Here is a 26,130-nt window from a genome sequence, read left to right as displayed (position 1 = left end):
TTCCAATCACAATAGTTGAACTAGAAGCACATGTAGTAACTCCCACAGGCTGTTGAGGCAGCAGGACAAACTGACAGTAGGATCCAAGGGGAACATTTCCAAGCGGCAGAAGGAGAGTTCACAGAGATGTACAGGTGCTTTTCTTCCAGGAGAAGCAGAAGCCAAGTTTCTCACCTTAACTGGTTGGTTTTGCGTAGTACTGCAGGTTGCTAAACTGGGCTGTTCCAGAGGGAGCTGACGAGGGGCTTGCCCTGAGTGCACCCACAATAGCAGTGGGGGAGACGATAAAAGCAGAGCTATCATGCAGCACCATACACAGAAGCTGCATTCCCTAGTTAGGCTAACACTAATTAAAATTAATTGTAATTATAATTAAGATTGCAATCAGTGATTTTTTTTCTGTTGAAAAAGTCTTGCCTTTTTTCTGCAAAGAACAGCTGGAATTCATTCCATTGGTACTTTACTGCATCTGTGATCTGCTGACATGAGATGAGGTGATGTGATGCATGAGTAAAATGCAACTTTGAAAAGCACTCTCCCGATTTTCCCTGAACTAAATCATGTCACATTTTAATTTTTCTGTGGCTGACACTATCACATATCTGGGTGAACACAACTCTTGCAGGACCCACAGAAAACAATTTTCCCCATCATGGCTAAACTAGATCTGGGTTTGCAACTCACCATACACCTCAGTCTCCCAGTAGCTCTCATACATTGCTAACTAAAAGCAAAGTCACTTCTTAATGTTGTTGAAAAATAATCCTTTAAGGTAATATTTTTAGATTCATAATATGCTCATTATCGCATTTACCCATGTTAGATATTGATTTTCTTAACACTAAGACCTATAAATAAGTATCACAGTTGAAACCTATACCCTGTACAGCAGCTTCCATAAATGCAAGAGCAGCAGACACAATCAGTTGCATCCTCTTGTCATAGGCAGTAAAACAGCTGACCCCCCACTATCACTCAATAATTCCACATGTTCTGCTACTAGTACCAAAAATGCTGTTTCAATATTACTTGTTACGCAAAGATCATATTTAAAATGCCTATCAAGTCGGGAGAAAGAAAAGGCATCTACTTGCTCCATTCCAGTAACTGACATTACCTCTGATTTACAATAAACCAATACCATACATGGTAGGCCCAATCTCTTTAGGTGCAATACATCTGGAGATGAAATGTGCGCAGAGCATAGCAATACCTTCTATAAAACAGAAGGAACGGTTGCCTGTGGAAATTACGTCCTCTAGTGGACAGCACACTTTACCAAGATACACGGCTCTGCCATTGGATCTAATGAGTCGAAAAGTCATTTTACAAAAGCAATGGGAAGTAAGCCTAGCCTTGGTGTGAAATCACAGCCACATTACCTGTCTGCACTGGTTCTGCTTTCTCCTCCGTTTGAATTAGCTTTTACAAACACTGCCTGCAGCTGAAAATGAAACCATGACTTGCGTCATCACTGTTTATGTGAGAGGACAAAGCAGAACAGCAGACACAGGCCAGGAGAGTCAGTTTAAGACTCACTCCAGCAGTTCCTGAAGGGCCTCTTCTCCTCTACAATGCATGAATCAATGTTTGCCTTGTCAGGCCAACAGGACAGATGGAAAGAAAGCAGGCTGACCTGGATGCCCGTCTGGGAGGCCCTCACCTGCTCGGGCAGTATCGCTAACGCACCAGCCCAGTCCAGTCCAGCATCCAGACCTCCCAGGAAGACGCGTTCAAGCAGCCTGGGACAAGAGCAGCAGTTTTCAGCTGATGCGATTACAGCAGCAGGCTTTCCTGTGAAACTAATCCAACGCGATTCACGTCACTGTCATAATAGCCCAGATTTCAAGCTTTGCAGCAGGCCCAGCAGTTTGCTACATATTTTGCTTGGTAATAAGCACTTGCTGATCAAGCCTAGACATAAGCACATGCCACAGTCAGGCAATCATTGAAAAAGCACTCCTGAATACTGCCAAACCAACCTACTTAGCAGAGACAAAATAGCATGCAACAGTCTCATAGCTACTGAAAACTCAGTCTTTCACATAAAGTGCTGAAGACTGAATTAATCTCAATTATAAAATAATCAAAACTAGACTAACTAGACTCTGTTGCACAGATTAAAACATTTCCACTTGTCAAGAGTTGTTTTGGAATTGTTACCATTTGAATTCAGGGAAGGTCTTCCTAATAAAATTTTTAAAGCACACATCATTTTTCCATTTGGAAAGAGATGCTGGGTAGAAGAAACAACCTTTGCTGTTACCACTGGCTGCTGTTGCATAATACTGCTTCTTTCTCTTCTGCTGGTTTCAGAGGCTTTCTGCCTACCCATTAAGTGATTTAACTGAGCTACCCACATAGTGTTATTTGGCAACTCTGCAGGTGAGACTTACCAGAGGCCAAAATCACCTACTGTTATTTTCTAGTTTTGTTTCATTTCTTCTTTGGTAAACATAGAACTGAAGATGTACTTTAGAAATATGTGGATTTGACTACTACCAGAGACAGTCCTCGGACTTGGGAGCTCAGGTAAGACAGAGGGAGATGCTGATCCTCCCTCCAACTACTCCAGAGTGAAAACCACTCCAGAGTGAACAGCTCACTCAGACTAAGCCCTCACCTGTGCGCAGACTGCCAGAAAAGAAAGGCCATACACGCCATTATTGTTAGCAAGGCCACACAGAATTCATCCAAAGTCACACAATGAATCTGTAGCAGAGACTGGAACTGAAATGAAATCAGCTGAAATCAACATGCAATCCACTGCCCGTGGAAGGGGCTGGGGGTGCAACGGGAGGCCCACCGGAGGCCTATCAAAGTGCGAAGCCAAAGGGGAGAGGAGGCCAGAGGGAGGGAAGGAAAAGTAAAAGTGGGCAGCTAGAGGGAGTCAGAGAGAGCACGGCCAAGGTGGACAGAGAAGTAAGAAGGGGAAGGTCAAGGGGGAGAGTGCTCAGAGGACAAAGTGGGAGGCCAGACAGGTGGAGGAGAGAAGGAGGGAAATAAAGGGAAAACCATTGGAAGAGATGGAGGCTGAGAGTGAGAGGGAGGGAGAGCAGCGGAGCGAGGGGACGACGGCAGGAGGCCAGAGGCCGAGGGGCAGCCGGAGTGGGGCTGGCGGCTGCCGGCAAGACGGGCCCGGGGGGAGAGCGCGCAAGGCCAGAGGAAGATGGGGAGCCGGAGCGGGGGCCCCAACAGAGGGATATAAAGGTGGGGAGAATAAAAGAGTAATGGGCCGGGGGGAGGAACGTAGGGAGCCAGAGAGGGGGAGGCAAATAAAGGAGGGGAGGCCAATGCAGGGGCGAGTGGCGTCCAACCTGCCTGACTGGTGATCCCGTCTCCTTCCTCCCTCCAGGGAGGGCAGCCACCTGGCCCTGCGGTGAGCAGCTGCGGGCTGTAAAACCAGCAGGAAACAAACTTCCTAAACATTTAAGACAACAAAGAGTTTTCCAGCTGTTTGGTTCCCAGAACTAGTCTGCAGACAAGCTGAGGAAAATTAGGAGCTGACATGGGAAAGCAGTGGAAACATGCACGATTTATCTCACTGTTTGCAGCGCGCCACCAGATCAAACCATACCGCCCGTTCATGAACCTGCAGCGCTCCAAGCACCGGCCAAGTCCTGCCCTCCCGAAATCTGTGGACACTTACAGCCTCGCGAACTGCAGACTCAGCAGCTTTGTTGGCACTTCAGAAGGAGGACAGAAGAGGAAGAATTAAAAGGGACAGAAGTGGGACAAGCACTAGGAGAAACTTCCTGTTTTAAGAGGCAGCAAGATGAAAGGCAAGAAGTCACAAGCATGTAAGTGGGAGAAAAGGAGAAGAAAGGTAATCCTTAAAGTGCAATAAACAAGTAGAGTCTTGGAGTGAACAAAGTCAGCAAGTCCGTCAGAGAAGCCGCAGCCCGGGCAAGAGACGTTACAGCGCTCCCTCGGAGCCGCGCTGGGCGGACGGGCGGGCGCTGACTGCCCTTCCAGGAGGAGAGAAAGGCTGATGGGTACAAAGGAAAAACGGAAAGGTGAAGGGAAGCATTAAGGGAAGAATAAAGTGGTCAGTTTTGGAAAGAAAGCAGCTCGGGACAGAAAAAGGAGAGGAGAGGCAGCAAGACTGAGCAGATACCAAGAAATGTTAGACAGGAGTGTCAGGAACTCCCTTTATTCTCACTGTGGCTGCATCGGTCCCTAAATTAAAATCAAAAGGAGAGCAAAGAGCACAGTTGACAAAACCAGTGACATAGTTACAGGCAGAAGACCACATAAAATGCAGGTTCCATTGTCAAGAAGTAAAAGAGCTAACTACAGGAAAAGTCCAGACACCACGACGGTCAGAAGCAGCCAATATAACCAACTCCTCTCTCCCATTCCTCACGCAGTGCCTTTCATCTCATACCAATTCAGTAATTATAAGTCCCTGGTTACCTACTCTGTATATCCTTCAGCTGGCAGTTCTGCAGCAGATGGTAAGGACAGGAACGTATTTGCTTACTGAGTACAGGAAACAAATCAAGAAACTAAGCCATGCAGCCCTTTAAGCCCCTATTTTAAGGTACCAGTGACATTTCCAGTCTTGCACCTTATGGGATTATTGGCGAAATGGGAGGAAGACAGAGAGGAGGTTTAACACGACTGTTCAGGCTCCAAATCCTAGATCAGGCTTTCTTGTGAATGTGGTGCATCTCTTAGAGCCGTTCTTGATGCTGCGCATGCCAGCCTCCCCACCGCAGAAATTAACTTCACCCTCCCTCTCAGCATCATCACCTCCTACAAACTCACTCCCCAAAACCAGAGAAGATATGAATAGTCTCTAACCTTTTCCTGCAACGACTGTAGGTGGACTGCCTGCATCACATCTGAAGGACTCTGCTTTCACAGTGCAGAGATTTTGGCTTTCTGAGGAGGCATTTTTGAGTCACTGCTGCCTGTTAAAAAATGAAGTAGGAGATGAAGAGCGGATACCACACCACCCCCAGAGGGACATGTCAGGTAGTGATCTGCAGCTGCTGCTATAGGATTTTGCAACCTACAACCCTGCAAATGCCCAGTAATTTTTTTGTGTGGGGACTATTCCAAATGCTTAAGATCTGGAATCCTCTAGGCGAGATCTGGCTACTCAAACAAGTCAAGTCAGCCACCTCTAAAAGCCCTTTATAACCACACGTGTCATTCAACTGTGATCAAGCAGCAGATTTAATGGCTACTAAAATGATGGTCTTTCTATTTGTCATAAGGTTACAGTATTGGCAGGGGCTGCAAGGCAGGGTACATACAAGCAAGGGCCACAACATATTGGTGCATATTTGTGAAAAACTCAGTAGGCTAAATTTATAAAAGCTACACATTTCCCCTGCTCCTAACTCAGACATGTTCTGCCAGAACTACGTGGTGAATGGTCAGTTCCTGCTTTTCTTTACAATAAGAAGTCGTGAACACATCATGAAGCTACCATCAAAGTCCTATTTTGTCTACTGAAGTGAGGTGGAATCGCATCTAAGACAAGTACCATCCTTTAAAATTCCTAAAATTCCTGTGCAAAGTTGGATTTGAGCAAGCTACATTATTCAAGTACCACTGACAGTGAAAGCAATGCTCCCTCATTTTCCAAATAAAGTTAAAAGCTCTACAAAGCAATGCCAAAGAAAAAAACAATGAGACTTTTTCCTCACTTGATTATTTCTTCATTTTCCAAACATGGAAACAACCATTTAGTTCAATACTTCGTTTGCATCTTCCAAAATTATTGATGTTCTCGTATTCCTGAGCACTATGTCTCTAGGCTGCCACCAATCCCTGTGTATTTTCACGGCATGATAATAAAAAACAAACGAACAAACAACAAACACTGCTGAGCAAAAACTTTGGGTTTAGCTTTAATATTACCACGCTGCTGTAAAGCTGTGCAAGAACTGACACCAAACACCAGGCAAGGCGCAGGTACAGACTAGCAGGCATTCAGTCGTAGCACAGTTAGGCCTCCACCTTAAACAGCAACGGGCTCCGTGTGCAACCGAGCAGAAAACCCCTTCTGCAAGAGGTTTCCCACCCCTTCTGCAAGAGGTTTCCCACCCCTTCTGCAAGAGGTTTCCCACCCCTTCTGCGAGCTGGCACACAGCACAGGCCACTGAGGTGGGGCTGCCCTGGCACCAGGCAGGCAGGGCGCAGCGGGGCGCTGCTTCTGAGTAAGCCCAAGCCCTCTGGCCTCAGCCCCAGCCGAGCAACCTCCCAGCTGCTCAGGATGTGGAGGCCGCACGGGTTCAAGTGTGTGACCCCGCACGCACAGGAGCGACTGCACCTGCCTGCTCCTGCAGCCGGGCATGGGCGCGCCCTCCTGCCTGCAGACGAGCCCGCGGCTGCTGCGTCCCAGGCTGCTTCTCCCGAGCGGGCGGCAGCGAGCACCGGCTCCACCAGGCGGCAGCCACAGAGCTGCACAGACACGGAGACCCTTTCCGGCCCAGCACCGGGAGCAAAAGCGGGAGGCGGCCAGACGGCGGCGGCCGGGGCGGGCGCCCGTGATGCGGCTGCAGCCCCGCGCGGCGCCACCGCGGGCTCCGCAGACCGAGCGGACCCCGCTCGGAAAAGATGAGGAGGGCAAGCGCACCTCTGCCTCGTTCACCGAAGTTTGCATTTACCGCTCGGGGGCCGGCGGACACGGCGCCGGGATCGCCCGCGAGGGCCGCAACCCGCGCTCCCTCAGGGCTGTCCCGTCCGCCGCGCGGGCGCAGCACTCACCTGGGCGCGGAGCCTTCGCCATGTCCGCTGCCCGCCGGCCGCCTCAGGCGCTCGCCCGCGGGCCCCCCGCGGCGCGCCGGCACCGCGCGCCCCGCCGCCCCATCTGCTCCCGGCGGCCCCGCGCCGCCCACCCGCCTGCGGCGCCGGGAGACGCGGCCGGGAGACGCCGCCGCGCAGCCCGCGCGCCGCCGCGCAGCCGCCGTCGTTAAAGGCGCAGCGAGCGGCTCCGCGGGGGGCGGCCGGGCCGGCGTGACGCCGCTCGTGACCGGCCTGGCCGCGCGGCCGGCGCGGGCCCCGGCCCCCCCGGCGGGGTTTGACCCCACGGCCCCACGCGCGCCCGCCGGGAGCTGTCGGCGCTCCCTGCTGTCTAATTATAGACATCGAACCGTGTACAAAACATGGTCTGCATGCTAATTCATGAAGAAAACGATCAACACAATTGGCAATGCCATCTGTTAGAGGCAATACAGAGCTGCTCAAGGATGGGAGCTCAGAGAGGAATGTGATCGACTGACACCGTGGCCTCCTCACTGAAACCATCTGCCCACCTAAAGATCCAAACCTGCCTGTGCTGGGCAGGGAAAGTCGCTCTGAAGGTGCAAGGCAGCAAAGCCGAGGGTTGGTTGGTTGGTTCGTTGGTTAATATCTCCAGGGCTGAATTCAAGCCCGGATTCTATTGAGTTGTGCCAGCCGACACTTGGTTCAATCTGGTTTAAGCAGCCTTTGGAGCCCAAACGAGGACTGTTGAGGATGTAAGAGAAATGGAGAATCTGTGCTCTAGAGCCAACATCATTTGTCCAAAGTCAGAAGAGAATTGCTTAATTCAAGAAGGGGTTGATGCTGAGTGCAGTTCCATCAGCAGTTGTGGAACTGCAGCGATAGAGCAGCGTGGGACGCAGGGGAAGCGGCTCATGAGGCTGCAATGATGACCAGCAGAACCCTTTAGGCTCAGTTCCTATATCCTGCCTGAAGTCACCACAGGGAGCAGACACCACATTGAGTCAGAGGAAAGAGCAGGCAGCGGAGCAGCTCACAGCCCAGCATTGCACATGAGCCACCGCCAGAAATGGGTTGCACTATGCTGTTCTACAAGGAAGGGCAGCAGCCACCTGTCAAAGAAGCTGTTCAGGATCCAGAAACAAGCCTTGAGATGGCAACTCTTGGCAACACAACTTCAAATAGTTTATATGTCACCCACAGCCAAAATAATAAATAAATAAATAGCCAGGATGTGTCAGCCAAAAAACAAAGGGAACAAAAGCATAATCCACAAAGGCATAACAGAAGACAGCAATGGGCGGGCAAGTGGTCGCAACACAGACTTTATGCTCCTCACAGGTACAGGCCGCTGGCCAGCACGGAGGTACATGGCTTGGCGAGGAGGCTGCGATGTTGCCAGATTGCTGCTACTTCTAGTTAATCCCGGATACCAGAAAGGCCTCTTATTGCTAAGGCTGCACTGACTGACATGAGGGTTACTCAGCTTTGCGGCTGAAGCTGGACGTGTGGCTGTAAAAAGTCCACAAAAGACACAAGGCAGCCAGACAAATGCCTGTGCCTGGCAATGAACATGTTCCTAACAACATCACAGGTCTTGCTCTGTAGAGAAGCAGGGTCTAACTCATGGTCAAGACAGCTGTCAGTAGCTGCCGAAGCAAGAACTGCTGAGTCCTGAACCAGTTGGCCTCCTCTGCTTGACTTCTTCATTGGCTCTGACCTGAAAGATGTGTTTTCCTCCTGCCTCCAGGCTTCTCAGTAGCTAGAGGCTACCGAACTAAAGGTCTATCAGAGCAGAAGCAGACTTGTACTGATCAATATTGTCAGGCTGAGGCCTTCTTAAATGCAGGCAAGGAAAAACGGTACTTGCTGTTTTAACTGCAGTGCTCTCCAGTGTTGATAGCTACACGAGGAGGAAGCATAAGGAATAAAAACAGATGGAAAGAAAGCTGGTAAGAATTAACATCACAGGATTTAAGCAGGATTTCATGAGTAATTAATTTATGAAGACTGGGTTTTTTCTTTGCACTGTTTACAATTCTATAATAAGGTATTCAGAGCTTCCTGTCAATTAACAATTATCATTGTCCTTCTGATGCACACAGAGACCGCATCGTCTATTTCAATATCCACTTTGTCCCCAATAAGAGGAGTGAAAAAAAAGTCTCTACCTGTGTAAAGGAGAGGGAAAAATCTCAACATTAATTAGAAAGTTCCCTAGAAGTCCCAGACTGGGGGGCTGGACAAAGCCGACGCTCTAGTTGCAGAACTCTGGCTAAGGGTGCTCTGATTTGTAAAGCAGTGTCGCAAGGGTCGAGGCAGATGCAAACACACAGGTGAAGCACAAGGAAACTGATGATAAATGACCAGTTGGGACCACTGTCCTTCAACCTGCTTCTCTTCTCTCAGACCACACTACCATCCTAGAACATAAGTGTAATCTAGTCCTTCAAGCATGCTGCAAGAGAGAATGCGGAGTCTTCTGAGGAAGAATATGCCTGAAAACTGTTATGTTCTTCCAGAACACGCCTTGAGCAGACATACTGAAGCAGTTCTTCTATTTGGCTGATAACTGACTGACATGACATACAAAAAAAAAACCCCAAAACCCCAATCCAAACCAAACCAGAAAACCTGCACCTCTTTTCCTAGTGGAAGGAAAGTAATCCATAGGGAAGCAGGATATGCAGAAAGTTAGCCTCCAGGAGTAACCCAGAAACAAAGCAAGATAAAGAGAAAAAACTAGTTCAATTATGCTCTTATGTTGACATTAATGGAAGTTGAACTAGGTCCAGCATTAATACAAAAAAGTAGCTCCAAAGCACTGGTAGAAAAAACACTGTTGCCATAACTACCTCACTCCCAGAAGCACGTTGATTTAATTTCTACAGTTAAATATTTACAGAGCAGATTGCATGTTTTCAGGAGTTGCAGGAGCTGCTCATAGAATGCAAATGCAAAGTCCTGTCTTCAGGGTTCTGACAGATTCCCAGAGTCACCCATCAGGAGGGAGGAGCACGGCCACCCGGCAGGGAGGGCACACGGGCCGGGGCGCCCGCGGCACAGGCTGGGGAGCGGCGGCACCGCGGACACGGTCCCACAGCGCCTGAGCACCGCGGACACGGTCCCACAGCGCCTGAGCACGGCGGGACACGGTCCCACGGCGCCTGAGCACGGCAGGACACGGTCCCACGGCGCCTGAGCACGGCAGGACACGGTCCCACGGCGCCTGAGCACGGCAGGACACGGTCCCACAGCGCCTGAGCACGGCAGGACACGGTCCCGCAGCGCCTCAGCACGGCGGGACACGGTCCCACAGCGCCCGAGCACGGCAGGACACGGTCCCACAGCGCCTGAGCACCGTGGACACGGTCCCACGGCGCCTGAGCACGGCAGGACACGGTCCCGCAGCGCCTGAGCACGGCGGGACACAGTCCCACAGCGCCTGAGCACCGCGGACACGGTCCCACAGCGCCTGAGCACGGCAGGACGGGACAGGCACGGGTCCCACTGGCAGCCCAGGCGTCACCAGAGCGCACCAGGACGAGCTGGGGACCGGGCTGGACGAGCAGGGGACACACGGCTGCACCTGCGGAGCAGTGAGGACCAGGGACTTGCGGGCTCTTGGCCATGGGCAGAGGTCCCGGACAGGCCAAGTCAGGGCAACCAAAGCCTGTTGGTGCACCCAGGATATGGCACTGCCCTTGCACCAGACTGTTCTGACACGCTTCTACAGCCATGCCCTCTATCACTCCAAACCACTGAACTTTAATTCTACTTCAGCTGTACATCACTACAACGATTTCTATTTGTTGGAGTCATTCAGTAGCTAGAGGCTACCGAACTAAAGGTCTGTCAGAGCAGAAGCAGACTTGTACTGATCAATATTGTCAGGCTGAGGCCTTCTTAAATGCAGGCAAGGAAAAACGGTACTTGCTGTTTTAACTGCAGTGCTGAAGTCTTTCATCCTGTTTTTGCTTCATCCCTCTCACAGCTATGACAATGAAGAAACTTGCACGTAAACAATCAAGGAAAAACCAGGCCTGCAAAGATCTTACAATGAAATCTATTCCAGACCCATGCAAGTGGATCCTCTGCAATACCAGGTTGATACTTGTTTTGGATATCTAACCTGTTCCTAAAGACTTTCAGCAATAAGAAACAGTCTCCAAGAAAATGTATTCTTCACTATCTCTGCCAAAAAATACCTGTAAATCTGAAGCTGCTTCTGGTAGTCCCCCATGACTTATCTTTAAAGAAGTACGGACGCAGATGCATGACAGCGCTGGGCGCTGGCTATTCCAAATGGGTTCAGGTGGAAGTTATCTTACATTAAAACTATGTTCCGTCCTAAGAAACAAGTGTTGTTTATTAAAAAATAAAATGTCTTGAAAATACATTCACAGGCATATATACGCACACATAGAGACACTATGGCTCTAACCTTTCGGACTTAAAACCAGGCTCACATTGTTTACATCATTTGGTGTAAATTTCAAGACGAACAAATCAGTAAACCAGGTTTCACTAAAAACAAAATTAGTTTTAAAATGCATGTTCTAGTTGGAGGAAATTAAATAAACCTTAGGTTAAAAATTCTTCTGTTATAGGTTGAGCTCTACTGGAGAAACTCGTCACGGGACACAGACAGTCCCAGGCGGGCACCAGGGGAGGGGCCCTGGTGCAGAGGGACCGCAGGACGCCCAGCGGGCGCTGCCGAGTGCTGCGCCGCAAGAATCCTTCCTTTGGGCAGCCACCTCCCCGAAAACCTACCCTGAGGACGCGTACCAAGCACGGAGGTCGGACGACATCTTTCTTCCATGATACTGAAAGTGCTATACAGCAAACAAAACAGATTTTACTCTAGATTGTTCCATCTTGGCTCTAGAAATGCTTCCTTCTTCTGACACAACTATCACATATATTAAATGCATTTTACCAAGAAGAATAAACTAAAACCCATAGCTCTGTTATGAGGTAGATAAGTCAGATTCTCTTAATTTTTAAGCAGAAAACTGAGGCACAGTCCAGCTGAGTCCACGGCACTGTTTGAACACAGTCCTCCTCTCAGTATGTTATTCTAGTAAGAAGATCACACGTAAAAACAAACGAAGTAATACAGGTATACAAATGGATCAGCATTTCTACCAAAATATATAAACTTTACCTGTAACAGTTCATTCTATTTGAAACACTGGCTACCAAAAAAAAAAAAATCCTGATAAGCATAGTGTAATAAAGTCTGAAAAGGAAAACATTGTGATAATGGTTTTATAAAAATCTGAGATGAATCCTTGATGGACTTAATTTATTTGATGAACAGAATCTCACAGACTTTTAAAAAACCATGAAAAATGAGATCATCTGATAAGACTGTTGGACTGCGGCTGACGTTGCATTTGATAATGGGGCAGGTTTGAGGGCGTTTACTGCACCGGCTGCAAAAACTCTGACGTAAACACAGCTTCTGCGTAATCCTCACAGGCATCCTGCAGCTCGGCGGCCACGTCACACAGCGCTGCGTCTGCCAGCTGCTCTGCAAGACTGGTGCACAGGGCGGGAAATTGGGACAAGGAAAAGGTTCACAAAGTCAGATTTCAAATTCCAGTCATTCATTCCAATGATATCAATGATCTGATTTTAAAAGGCCAATACTCATGTTTTTTCATTATTTTTACTGCTTAGCCCAAGAAAAGATCTGATATGTGTTCAATAAGATACCAGAAATTCCTTCCTCAGTCTGCTTCATAGCAAAGAACATACTTGAGGCTCAAAAGTGCTGAGAGATCCCAGTTGCTTCCTTGTTTCAAACTCTTAGATACTAATCCTGCCTTTGGAATAAGAGTTGCCATAGCATGGTGCTCATCCAAAGGCCGCTGAAGTAAAAGGGAAGCACCTTCTTGATTTAGCTGCCACTGAATCAAGCCCTACTGAGCATAGTGACGTTCAAGGAAAAGCGAGACCAGAATTTTCAGTTTTCATTGATCTCTAGACCGCAGCAGATGTTACAGAAGGGAAAACTATTTTAGTGTAAGAACACGATTGTTTACTGGCCTCTTGAAAACTTCTCAGTTTTGCATATGTTCTAAAATATCATAAAGTTAGTCCTTCTAAGGCCTTTTGAGCACAGGATGGGAGTGTTTCTTTTAAACATTGTGATACTATGCTATATAAAACTATTTCTAATGCCCTCTGGTGGTAAGAGCAAGTCAGCGAGGCATGCTGGATATCGGATTGCTTTGTAGCTTGGTTTGGGATAACAACCCGTATCAGGAAAGGGCAGCACGAGCTCGGCGGGATGGCAGCTCTGAGGACGGACAAGGCAAATTTCAGTGGTTCAGTTCAGTAGATTCAAATACAGTAGCGTAACCACAGTTATTGAAAATGTGCCTACTTATCCAGAGTTGGGCAAACCGTCAACACACGATTAATTTCATACATGCAAGTCATCTCAAATATTGCAGGACCTGTTCCTGGAAACACTGATGCAGATGCCCAATGTTACTCAAATGAGCTGTATCACTGATTTCAATGCTACTGCATTAAAAACGTGAGCAGAAGTTTGAAAACTCTTGGCAATTAAGCCTGATGTCCAATCTGCCAATATGGACAATTATGGCAAACCACTCCATCTACAACCACTGAAGTTAGATTTTGTAATTCTTAATACGCCAGAGTTTTCTACTTCCATTTATCTCCTCCCATACTCAGAATTCTTCTGATTTCCACCCTGCAGGGAATTAATGTCCCCTCTATGTCAACTCATGTTGTGCCAGTATTTCTTCAATTCTGAAAGAACAGGACTAGCAAGGTTCAAATTCAGCCTGTATTTCCATGCTTTTTGGGGGGCTGGGACTTTACAAGACCAAGAGGTGATTTCTGAAGTACATCATATTTCCAGGCAATTGTAGGCAATCACTCACAGACTGCTTCTGGCTTTTAATTTGGAATTTAAATGTCCCCTTCCCCACTCCTTTCCTGAATAAAGATAGAAAAACCTGCTCATCAGCTGATACACTCACTTCAAAACCACAAGAAGAGTTTGTATACCTCTCAGCGATCTGCCATGGATCGAAACTGCCTACTGCCTCATGGGAAATGAGCTTTAAGTGATGCTGGTATCTGCTGTTGTAATCCAAGATGCTCTGGAGCATATGCTTTGGCACAGAGAGACACACATAGCACTCTTTTTGTAGAGGGTTCTGAGTCAAGGGCTGCAGAATGTCATTTCCAGGCTGCAATTTCTCCTCTGCTTCTTTGTTTTCATCAATATCACTGGAAACATAACATCGTCATTAAGATAGAACATGATTTTTAAGTATCTTTTTGAAGGATCAGAAAATTTCTTCAAATAGTACCCATACTTTTCTGTAATTAAAACACTATAATGAAGACACACACCTCACATGCACTACAGTTTAGCGTAAGGCTGAATATTCTACTTACTTGCCATCAAAACGTTTTTCAGACAAAATGTCCATTTCTGGCTCTGTGTGTCCAATTAATTTGGTTATCTGAATTGGATGAGGAGATATAGGTCGTCTAGCTATTGATTCAATTTGTTGTTCTAGAAGGAAGAAAATAACATTTAAAATTATTTTGATTTCAAAATATCTGAATTTGAAGACACAGATTACAGGAAAAACAAATTGCTTCAAAAAGACACTTACCCATTTTGCCTTCCTGGGCCCAGAACTCCGAATCACAGTACACAATCTGGGTAAATCTCCTGCGTACAGCCTCCTGGTATTTCTGGTTTTGAACATATAAAATCAATTAATCAACACATGCCCAGCTGTTCAGCTGTACTAGTTATCACTCAATAAGAAAGCAGGTCATGATGCTCTTTGGTCAAAGGAGGCTTATTTTGCCTAGTTAACACAGAAAAGGGGCAGGGAGGTGAAATAATGCTCATCATCTTGTTCAAAATGCCACACTTAAAGACTCGGCAAGTTGTCAGCACCACGTCAGCTCCTCCCATTGCAGACCAACAGCAGTTAGCAGAGCAACCGCGGAGCCCTCACGCTGCTGCTCCTGCCGTACCCACAGTGAATTCAAACGCAGGCTGAAGAACCTCAAAGGGACAAGGACACCGCACAGTGCAAGCTTTACACTTCCAGCTTGTGAACAGATCTCACTGACATTTACAGAGAAAGATGGATAAATACAGGGACAGACAACCATGTATTTGTCTGACTTCTCCATGTTGCCCTGTAAAATGTTTTGGATTGCAAGTGCATATTTCCTTGAGATGCTCATGCTACTAGAATCCAGGATTCTATATTTTAAAAAAGGAAAAAAAAATCATAAATATTCAAATACTTCAAAAGCTGTGAGAGAATCAACATAATCACCATACTGATTGTCCCATTGACACATGATGATATAAGCCACAAAGTCTTGAAGTGGGGAGCAAACTCAGGTCTACCGACTCTAACATTAGCAGCAAAACCGTCAGGGCAAACATTCTTCCATTCTTACACTATGTTTTGCCTGAAGTGCAAACTCCATCCAAGTCCTTAATTCACACACTGGTCCAGTCAGACCTTGCTTCATTTAAGAATGTAGATACTTACAGATATTACAGGGTATGGGCAGTAAACAGGAAATTGGCACTAATGAGACCAGCCAACAAAGAAAATCTTACTTCAATTTCTTCCATTCTTTGCAACATCGACTCCAGACTGTAGGTGCCAGCCAGAGGCAGAGCCTTGGTCTGGAGTCTCTCACGCTGCTCCATGCTCCACAGCTCCTCAGCAGTATCTTCCAAAAGATCATCCAATAGCTTTTCACTCAGAGTATCTGCATTTGCCGCAATGTGCTGTTTTAAAAAAAATCAGAAAATAAACAAAAATCCCCCCACCACACAGCCAATGCAAGAAAACAAACCAAACCAAACAACTGGGGGAAGAATGCTTACAAATCAAACATTTCTGACATGGAATAATCCAACTGTCATTTCAACTTTTCCCTTCAATGAAAATGCAAATAAATTCCTGTTGTCCTTCCACCCACACAATAGGCCAAATCAATAAAAACAGCTTAGTGTGTTCCCACCAGTCAAACCAGTGAATATGGAAAAAGCTTGCTACACAACTGTGTTCCCAAGGTGAAGACAAATTGTCACCGGTTCAGAGATCACCCAGGAATTCAAGAAAGTGACGGCTCCCATCTTACAAAACATCACACACATTTAACTTATACAGGAACTGTCCCACAGCTGCTCCAGGTGCTGATGAGTAAATAGACAGGATCCAGGCCACACCTGTAGCTTTCAGTTGTGTCCAGTTTTACCAGTTAGCCATTGTACAATATCACTGTTTATTTACCTGTATTATTTTATATTAAAACATTTTTCCCCTTATGCAATTTCATACGTTCATGGTCACATCAAGAAAAAATATACAAAAGATATGATGTTAGAAAGAGCTTCCTCATTTTTTCCTATTGGTTACAGAACAATACTTTAGAGGCACACATCCCCATTCAGTGACACCGCTTTAATGATGTGGCTTATGTAAGTTGAAATTGCTAAGTTCACGAAATCAGTACTACTTTTGCAGATGCATTCTGCTATATGGCAAAGATAAAAATTCATCTTAAATGTCAAACAGCTTTACTCTATGACATACAGATAGAATACACCTTCTCAGCAGCAGCAGTTAAAAGGTAGTGTATAAATGAAGAATTATTCAAACGACAGTTTGTTTTCCAAGGAGAGACTGATCTTATAAATAAAATGTAAATCCTCTCATAATAATAAAGCTTTCTGTATTATTAGTCATTAATATTACTGGTATTATAAGAATTATTAAAATAATCTTGTCAAGTCCGGTCACGATCAGCGTGGAACTGTTATGACCATTCAACAACTTAAAAATGCATCTGCTTGACAAGAAGCTAACAAAAAAAAATGCAGCTTTGCCAAAGTTAATTACAATCATTCAAGACCCACCTACTGAAATAGAAATGCACTCTCCAAACGCCCAAAACTGTGTTGACTAAATAAATATGACTTGCATTAAGTTGAAAAGAAACTGTGTTGCCCCTTCACAAATGTTTTACAGCCCCAAAGGCATCATTCAGACAGTGGCATGAACTTGACCGTACTACCTGTGTCCCATCTAACAGAGGTTCTGAGCGCTCCCGTGCTGCCTTCTCAACTTTGTCTGCACACCGGGGTGGAGAAGCACTTCGAGACCTACACAAAAAAGAACAAATGAAAATGCCATTCTTAAACCTGGCGTGACTACAATAATTTCAAATAAACAAACAAATAAATGTACTTTTTAGGGGACTGGTGGGAGTGGGGAGAAAACCCTATCAGATCTGACACCATTTATTAGTTGCTGAAAGTAAGCCATTACCTTAACTTTTGTGTTTTTTTCATTTCTCCTCTGCTAAGGTCAGTTAGAACCTTCGCTCTTCTTGAAGCTTCTGCTTCAGGCCACACTAGTCTTCAAAAATAAAACAGTAACATAGAGGATTACAAAATGCACATTCTAACAACTGAAGAATGGAATCACATAGAATCACAGAATCGACTGGGTTGGAAAAGACGTCAGAGATCATCCAGTCCAACCCTTGGTCCAACTCCAGCCCATTGACTAGATCATGGCACTAAGTGCCATGGCCAATCTCAGTTTACAAACCTCCAGGGCCGGTGAGTCCAGCACCTCCCTGGGCAGCCATTCCAATGCCTGACCACTCTCTGCACAGAATTTCTTTCTAATCTCCAGCCTCAATTTCCCCTGGCAGAGTTGAAGCCCATGCCCCCTTGTCCTATTGCTGATGCCTGGGAGAAGAGCCCAATCCCCACCTGGCTAGAACTGCCCTTCAGGTAGTTCTAGAGAGTGCTGAGCTCAGCTCTGAGCCTCCTCTTCTCCAGACTAAACAAGCCCAGCTCCCTCAGCCTCTCCCCATAGGGCTTGTGTTCAAGTCCCTTCCCCAGTCTTGTTGCTCTTCTCTGGACCCGCTCCAGCACTTCAATCTCTTTCCTGAGCTGAGGGGCCCAGAACTGAACATGATACTCCAGGTGTGGCCTCCCCAGTGCAGAGCACAGGGGAAGGGTCACTGCCCTTGTCCTGCTGACCACGCTGGTTTGGATACAGGACAGGATGCCATTGGCCTTCTTGGCCACCTGGGCACACTGTTGGCTCATGTTGAGCTTCCTGTCCATTAGTCCCCCAGGTCCCTTTCTGCCTGGCTGCTCTCCAGCCACTCTGGTCCCAGCCTGGAGCGCTGCAGGGGGTTGTTGTGGCCAAAGTGCAGGACCCGGCACTTGGCCTTGTTGAACTTCATCCCATTGGAATCGGCCCATTTCTCCAGTCTATCCAGATCCCTCTGCAGAGCCTCCTGCCTTCCAGCAGGTCCACACTCCCTCCCAACTTGGTGTCATCAGCAAATTTGCTGACGATGGTCTCAATCCCCTCATGTAAATCATCAATAAAGATGTTAAACAGGACTGGACCCAACACTGAGCCCTGGGGGACACCACTAGTGACTGGCCGCCAGCTGGATGCAGCCCCTTTCACCAGCACTCTCTGGGCCCATGATTCTGAGTATTAGTTTAGAAAACTTGCAGAAAACTTCACAGAGAAAATTAATACTGATGTTAAGACCATATAAGCCAAGAAATGCTGTCAGGAGCCAGGGATCTTCAATTATGTTTCTGCTACTGGCAAACAAGCAACTTCATGGCTACCTGCAAACGGTGCGCAGAGACAGGCTCCATATCTTACCGTGCACGCTGCCTACTACCGATCCTGCAGCGGATCAGCAGCTGCATCTCCTGCTTCAACTGCCACAGACAGCAGTCCCAAAGCAAACTAAATTTGGGGAGCCCTGGTCTACCAGATGCTGAATATAGTTTAAAATAGACAAACCTGCACTGTTACTGGCTAGGACAAAGATATATATTTTGTGTTTCTGGAACAGGGAAATAATTATTTACCCTCTTAATGCAGTGCAGTGAACATCCGTTCTGCATGCTGTGTGTTTTGTCAATGCCTTGCCCAGCACAGTTTAGCCTCTGACTCCCAGACAGTACTTGGACCTGATCCAGGAAAAAGCACAAAGGGACGCTGTACGAACAAGGCCACTTTGTGCTGAGTGGGAAAGGAACACAACCACCCAGTAGTAAGCTGTGCTGTGCCACTTGCCTTCACGGTCTGACAGCCAGGCCAAATCCATCCTGTTTACCAGTACAGATACTGCCGCGTTTCCACAGCAAAGCAGGGAGAACAAGGTTCCACCAGGCTGTGAACGTACCGCTTAGGTGGAGCACGTGGAGACGGAGGGTTTGGAGGCGTGTAGGCTGTTCTGCTCTCCTTAACAAGGCGTTTGTTCTCTTTTAGCTGGAAAGCTATAGTTGTCTCTTGAAATCGGGCATGCTTTCCGTGAGGCCGCACCCGCCTTGATTTTAGAGATTTCTGCATTCCCTCAAAATTAACACAATCACATTAAAAACATATATTCCAGTTGTTGAATTTTTCAAGTATTCTGAAGCATTCTGCTTCAGAATTTGTCCTGAAGTCATGCCGGCTGGCTTTGTTGCACAGTCAGTGCAGGTTGTACAACTGATCTAAAAGGAAGCACAGCTGTGCCGAACAGAACATATGCTTAATCCAGCTATTGCTTTGTAAACAGTTCAAATTTGTCCAATGTCACGCTTCCTGGGGAAAAACTTATTTTGAAATCTAGAAGGTTGCCAAGGTAACATTTTATTCAGCCATGAAACTACTATTGCCACATTTGTATTTGCTACACAGACACTTCGACTAGTCCCCTCAGCATGAATTATTGAAATGCTTAACCTTCCTGCCCAAAATCCTGGCTGACAGATAGATATGGGAAGCAGTAAAAGTTACATATGTGTACATCTGTGTTACTGTATCAGATCTGATTTTTCAAGCTGAGAGTGATACTCTGAGGAAGATTTTTTAAAAAAGGCATTTAATATAAAATGCCAACTATCTGTAAAATTTAGCAGCTCGAAATACTCTTTAAAGAACTCATTTGTTTGCATTACAGAAGCCTCTTGCTGGTTGCAAGAAGGACTTAACCAGAAGCCAGGATTGGTATGGTGAAGTTTGACAATTTCTGTAATCAATGAACACATCCTAACATGAACATGCTTAACATAACCTCCTACCAATGATTAGCATTAGCACAATATGACTGCTGAATGCATTCTTCATGGCAGAAGATGACCAATAAGAGGAAAATATTTCAGCTTTGATTTCAAGTTGAAAAATAACCATGCTAATTTCAAACATGAAACTAGGTTAGGTGAAAGTTCTCCTTGCTAGTTCTGTTATTCATTGTTTCAAGTTGTACAGGAATAATAACACTACTTTCCAAAAACATTTGATAAAACAGTCATAACCACAAGAAATCATGTAGTAGATGACATAGTTTATCCCCCTATGCCTCCTAGCTCAAAATAAAAAAATTATGAGGAAGTGCAAATCTTGACAGTGTCTTACATTATGTAACAAATCCCAGAGGACAAGTAGAAGCAAGCATAAATCCTTTTATCACTTCCATACCTGTGATTTTGCAGGTAATAACACACCTTTCTTCTTCAAAGGGCCACTTTCAAGGACGGGATCTCTTTTTACAGCTCTGGCTCTCACCAATGCTTCCACGCTTCCTTGCAGAGTGGCGTTTCGCTCTGGAGTGGGGGGGTCATTTTCTTCTCTGAATTCATTGTGCACTATATGAGCACAGCTGTTTGCCTTCTGAACTGCTGAAATGTTTGTAACATACCGATGTGTATCTGTATCAAAAATAGTAAATGAACTTTCAACTGTAAGCTGAAAGGGGCAAGAATCATCTTCATTTCTACATTTGATAGCTCTGTTATGCTAGGTATAGCAAATCATGAACTTCTAAGCTCTAGCGTAATTTAAAAAAATTAAATAAAATAATTTTAAAACCCCTTGTATTTCCCAACAACTATTAAATAGGCTTTATTACACCATTTTAATGAACAGAAGATTCGGGGGTTAGTGTGCATATACATATTTATATATATATATTTGAAAATACACACATATATGAAAATAAAGGGAAAGCCTTTTGGTAGTAATTGCCTTGGGACATCTAGGCAATAATAATCACAGAATGCCAGCATGTCAGGGGTTGGAAGGGCCCCGGAAAGCTCATCCAGCGCAATCCCCCCGGAGCAGGAACACCCAGCTGAGGTTACACAGGAAGGTGTCCAGGCGGGTTGGAATGTCTGCAGAGAAAGAGACTCCACAACCCCCTGGGCAGCCTGGGCCAGGCTCTGCCACCCTCACCAGGAAGAAGTTTCTTCTCAAATTTAAGTGCAACCTCATGTGTTCCAGTTTGAACCCATTGCCCCTTGTCCTGTCACTGGTTGTCACTGAGAAGAGCCTGGCTCCATCCTCCTGACGCTGGGGGAGACTGTGTCAAATGCGTATTGAATAATTCAAAATACAAACCAGTTAAGAGACCCCTGGCAGCTGGAAGCTTTCTAGGTTCTTGTCCATGCTGTCCCTTTAAGATGAGAGGTTTGTTTTCTCTTTTTGGAGGTATAAGCTCCTTTAGGGGTGGAAATGTGTCACTGTTCCTTGGAGATTTGCCCTGAGAGGCTGAAATACACTTCTTCACTTTTTGGGGTGCTTGTTTCTTTTCCAGCAGTGAATCCAGATCCTGCACCAAATATTTAGAATTGTAATTACTCTCTCAAAAACCCGATGTAATAATGAGAAGCAAATTCAAGAGATTCTAAGTAGCTGGAACTTTTTGGTGTGGTTTTGGTTTTTGTGGTAGTGATTATTCCTGATAGCTTGCTCATGCAGAAGTTTCTTCAGATTATTAACTTAAATCTTACAGAAAAGGCTTGCATTTTGTATTTACAATTGACTCCAGCACATTATCTGCTTACAGCATGTTCAAAAAAGAAGTGGACACAAAGGCCACAGACATTAAAAAAAAAGCCAACCAGACTATGGTAAGACAGACAGAAACTTCTTCCAGTGCTAAGTCCGAAATTAAACAGTTCTACCTCCTTTCCTGTTGCCGGGCAGCCAGCGCTGCTACTGTTCTCATAAGCAGTTCAGAACAGTAAAAATGAAAACACAGCTCTTACAGTTAGAAAAATATTAAAAAAAAAAAATATATGACTATTGTATTGGTTGCTTATAGTCAAATTAATTGAATACTGGTTTCGTAATAGTTCAGGTTGCATAGGTTCTTACTTAAAGAAATAATCCTGTAGATAGGAACTGCAGCAGGAAATGTAAAGCAGAACTTGTCTATTATACCAACAACACGTTTTAAGACATCAGATACCACTTAGAAGAACCACTGGAAGGGCATAGAGCTTAAGTAACTCTTGTAGCTACAACTTTATCTTCTGCCAGAACAATTCTGTACCCACCACCACCCAGACGCTCATCACCAGTCCTGATGACTAAAGCACGCACTGCAAAACAATAATCACCTTAACTTACACCAGTGTATTAAATGCGGTTATTTCAGTCCTGAAAATGGCAAACAAATCAGGAACTGGTATTTGTGTTACCACCATCATTACCAGTCCTCATTCTACCAGAAGAGCCAATAAAGATAGGAACAGCATCAACAAGAACAGCAGCAAGCAGCTTCAGTGTTTAGGACACAACTCTATTTTAGACCACCATTACTTGGGAACATTGGAAGCATATTTATACATTAGAAAACAAACCCACACCACAAAACCAACAGTAAGATATTCTGCCATTTCAGGATCACATGATACAGTCTGCAGTCTCATATTTCACTACATCTTTTCTGCCTTAGCAAAAACAAAGTGTTTTTTCCTACCTCAACTTGCAGCAAAATATCTATGATAATGTCAGAAACAGAAGAATCCACTTCTAGTTTGGCGGAACAGAGAGACAGTTGCCGAATGAGACTGCCCAGCTCCTTGTAGTGGGCAGGAATCTGCTGCTCTGTTTGGTCTGTGAACTGACTGGCAAATGCCTGCAAGGCTCGTACAGCTCCTCTGTGTGCTGCTGCCAACCTGGATGCTGCTCGAGACTGGAAAAATGAAACAAAAACGCTCAACAGCTACAGTTTCTATGACCGCTAAGAACTGAGGAGAAAGGGAAGCAGCAGAGGCAGTATCAGACCAAGCGAGACACTTCTGTGAGGATGAGATGAAAGGTGCAAGATGCAAAGAAAATCTCCCTTCTGGACAGGGCTCAGATGTGCCCTAGACAACCAAATTAATTTGCTAGAGAACTTTCTGTCAACAAGTTACTCACAGCCTGAAGAATAACTACATCTTACCTTTTTAGTATGTTTGATTTTATGAGGACTCAGTTTCTCTAAATCATCCTGAATTTCTTTTACCTGTTTATCAAGAAAGGAGGCAGAGAGGAGAAAGTCAGTCAGAATTAACTCTATATCTATAAATGAACAATTTATCTTCACTGTAACATCTGAGTGAAAGTCCAAATTTTCCAACAGTAATGCTTATCTCTCTGTCCAGTCACACCATTCACATCTAAACTAGAATGCCATGCAAGTTCAGAGATAACCTGATCAAATTTCTTGTTTCAATTCATTTCTGTCAAATTCATCACAATAAACTCGCTACTATACATCCCAATTTAAAATGCTGTTTCCTACCTGTTGGCGGAGTACATACAGCATCCGAGCTGATCGTGCAGCTTGTTTCTGTCTCCTAGCACAAAGTTGTTGCTCTTTATCAGGATCTAAAATTTCTCTCTCTCCCCCTAAAAAGCATTAAATGTAAAGTTCTATGTCTTAATTTAATGTGTGAAAGTCCCATTTAAGCCACAATAACAAACATAATTTAGCCATAAGCCTCCTTCGTGCAGAACCAATACACAATATACATTTTGCAGGGCTCCCCTGGGCAGTGATGCAAGGTAGATATTTTAACTCTACGTCGCCAATAGGCCTACAGACACAAATATTTTTTCACCCACATTAAATAGCCTACCACTAATCTCCTGTATTGCAGGGTGGATTGGAACTCCCCACAAACAGAGGTATTAAACCCTGCTATTGCCTAAACTGGCTACGCATTCTAGCTTTAATCTACTTTTGAAAAAAGCAGATAGTTCTCAAAAATCCAGAACTAAACACAGATTCTAATCTAAGCCAAAAAAACAGAAAGGAAAACAAATCAACAAACTGCTGTAGACTTTTATAACATTATTATTGCTCAGTCTTACACCTTTTTTAGTCAGTTCTTCAATTTTCTGGACATAGCTCCTCAATTCCTTTTGCAGCCGTCGGACTTCCTGCAGATTTCTATCTTCCTTTTTGTTCCCGCTTGGCCTGGGGTCTGGTCCTGTGGCAGGGGTGGAGGGAACACCCAAACCAGCCGGTGCGGGCTTCCCCTCACCTGGTGTGTAGAGATAAACCTTAGCGCCAGAGGTGGTACTCTCCATTTGGGAAGGCTCACTGAGGTTCTGCTGATATTTCAAGCAAGTTTGAGACTTCAGTGCATTTTTATTTTCTGGGCTTTCAAATACTTCAGTCTTCTGCTGCTGTGACTTCTGGGCCAACAATGGTTTACTGATGGCACCTCCAAACACTTGCTGTTTCACTTGCTCTTCAAGATGTCTTCGTTTTATGTCCCTTTTGGCAAGCTGAATAGCCAATTTTAGTCTCTCTTCAGATACCACTGAAAACATGCTAGTGCTTCTTGTACTGGGGTCCTCACTTCCAGCCAGATTTCTCTGATCGTTGGATGCCTTCAGTTTTTCTATTATAATTGGGTGGGGGTTAGAGAATCTGAGAGCCAAGTTCTCTGGAAGCGCAGGAACATTTCTATTAAACTGGAGCTGTTCCGAAGTGTAAAAAAAGCTGATGTTACATGGAACACTTTACACAGGTGATGTACCTCTACTGCACCTCACATTAGAATGCATTCTGTCATGCTGGTACTTCCTCAATGCATGCAAGGCATCCCATCCACTCAGACAAATGCCAGTGTTCAAAATTATTTTGAATTAAGCTTTTAGATCACCCTGTAAATAACATAACGCACTTATCTGCAACTTAGGGTGGGTACACACACTGAAAAATCTGCTCCAAAGCGACCAGGCAATGGACAATGAATGCCCTCACAAATATTTTTTTTAAGAGTTCTAACAATAAATTTAATGAGTTATAACAACAATTAACAGTTGGTTAATTGGGTATGATGATATCACAGTGATTTAGTAAGGCATTACTAAATTTACAAAGGTAACTGAGGAGAAATTATGAAGATGCATAATGAAGAAGAAATGGAAAGCTGAAGCATGGTACCAGAATGAAGTTTCTAGGTTCAGTTTCCATGTAGTAAAGTAAGAGGTTAAGATAGTGTAATGGTGTAGACTGGGATAGAGTTAAATTTCTTCATAGTAAATTTCTTCAGGTAAATAATATTTACAGGTGTAGTTTCTGGTCTATACCCTTACAAAAGGGCAGTGTCAAGATTATGTATGACAGCATCATGAAAGCAAGTATGAAGATTTGATACTCACTAGTTGGCTGTCCCAAGAAGTTGGTCATAATAACCTTTTTGTAACGATCTCAAATGAAAACCAATTCAGCATCACTGCAGAAGTCAAACAATACCTGTGTTTGTAAAGCTTTTGCTTCATTCCTGTATAGCTGGGTAGTGAACGCAAATGTAGCATCAGACATAGTTGGCTCGCTGGGTCCCATCACATTGGCTTGATGCTGAAAATCCAGTTATTTGTCCTTTGCTTACAACTATGAACATAAGAAGGGGAGAGTCAGGCAAGACATGAGGAAGAAATTTTTTACAATGAGGGGGGTAAAATACTCAGACTATGAGGTTCACACTGTGGACCATAAGAAGACCGACACAGAACTTCTGCAGCTATTAGTGCCCTAAAAGGGAAGCAATACACTACCGCGGTGAGAAAACAGAGCAGGATGGCCCAAGGCCACGCCGAAGGCACCCAGGTCCGCACGGAAAACGTTAGTGTCACAGGAAATCAGGGACGTGCTCATACCTAAACTTCTTCACGGAGAAGGATTTAAAATATGATGTGTGGGGACTGACAGAAACTTATGTCTCCTTCATCTGCCTCTGAGAATTAAAAAATGAGTAGGACCCAACACATACCCTGTCACAGCTCCCCACCGCGCCGCTGTCTCCGCTGCTCGCACCTCCTGCGGGTCCCGCGCAGCTCGGGGCCGGACGCCTGTTCGGCCGCGTCTGCCGGCGGGCGCTGGGCAGAGGGGCCACCCCGCGGTGCCGCCACCCCGCGGGGCCGCCTCCCTCGGCCCGCTTCGCCTCGGCGCTGGGGGCGACGGCCGCGGCGGCTGCTCCCGCTCCGCCTCGCCCTCACGGCACCCGGGCGGGACCAGCACCAGCGGGCGGCTGAGGAGCGGCGGGGGGCCTGG

General features: G+C 45.6%; 2 protein-coding genes across 12 annotated transcripts in view; both read right to left on the bottom strand.

Annotated features, from left to right (window-relative positions):
* PITPNM3 (PITPNM family member 3) overlaps positions 1-6,862 on the bottom strand; it is a 49,226-nt gene extending 42,364 nt beyond the window's left edge. For 5 of the 8 annotated variants that reach the window (XM_082068742.1, XM_082068748.1, XM_082068747.1 and 2 more), the window contains exons 1-2: positions 6,724-6,849; positions 4,807-4,916 (exon numbers count right to left, since the gene is read on the bottom strand). In XM_082068742.1, the coding sequence (XP_081924868.1) occupies positions 4,807-4,842 (36 nt within the window). In that variant the 5' untranslated portion in view covers positions 4,843-4,916; positions 6,724-6,849. Of the gene's footprint in view, positions 1-4,806; positions 4,917-6,723 lie in introns of those variants that run through there. The other 3 variants (XM_082068746.1, XM_082068751.1, XM_082068750.1) reach the window with 3 other exon arrangements.
* A 4,209-nt stretch (positions 6,863-11,071) lies between these two features.
* Positions 11,072-25,946, bottom strand: KIAA0753. Of its 4 annotated transcripts, XM_082068755.1 has the most exons (15): positions 25,333-25,946; positions 23,939-24,551; positions 23,365-23,471; positions 23,023-23,085; positions 22,555-22,770; positions 21,189-21,399; positions 20,271-20,500; positions 18,991-19,160; positions 17,088-17,177; positions 16,834-16,921; positions 15,368-15,541; positions 14,391-14,472; positions 14,167-14,287; positions 13,771-13,995; positions 11,072-12,264 (listed from the first exon to the last, which is right to left on the bottom strand). In XM_082068755.1, exons 1-15 carry the CDS (start codon positions 25,420-25,422, stop codon positions 12,147-12,149), a joined length of 2,598 nt encoding a protein of 865 aa, XP_081924881.1. In that variant the 5' UTR covers positions 25,423-25,946; the 3' UTR covers positions 11,072-12,146. The 4 variants fall into 4 exon arrangements, with proteins under 4 accessions (XP_081924881.1, XP_081924879.1, XP_081924880.1 ...); XM_082068753.1 differs by lacking the exon at positions 11,072-12,264 and having other exon boundaries at positions 12,272-13,995; XM_082068754.1 differs by lacking the exon at positions 11,072-12,264 and having other exon boundaries at positions 12,272-13,995; positions 18,991-19,151.
* Positions 25,947-26,130: the final 184 nt, after the last annotated feature.

Source organism: Streptopelia decaocto (assembly GCF_964273445.1).
Source record: "Streptopelia decaocto genome assembly, chromosome: 18".
Classification (NCBI taxonomy): Eukaryota; Metazoa; Chordata; class Aves; order Columbiformes; family Columbidae; genus Streptopelia; species Streptopelia decaocto.
The sequence above is the reverse complement of the archived record's forward strand: the minus strand, read 5'-3'. Positions and strand labels throughout refer to the sequence as shown.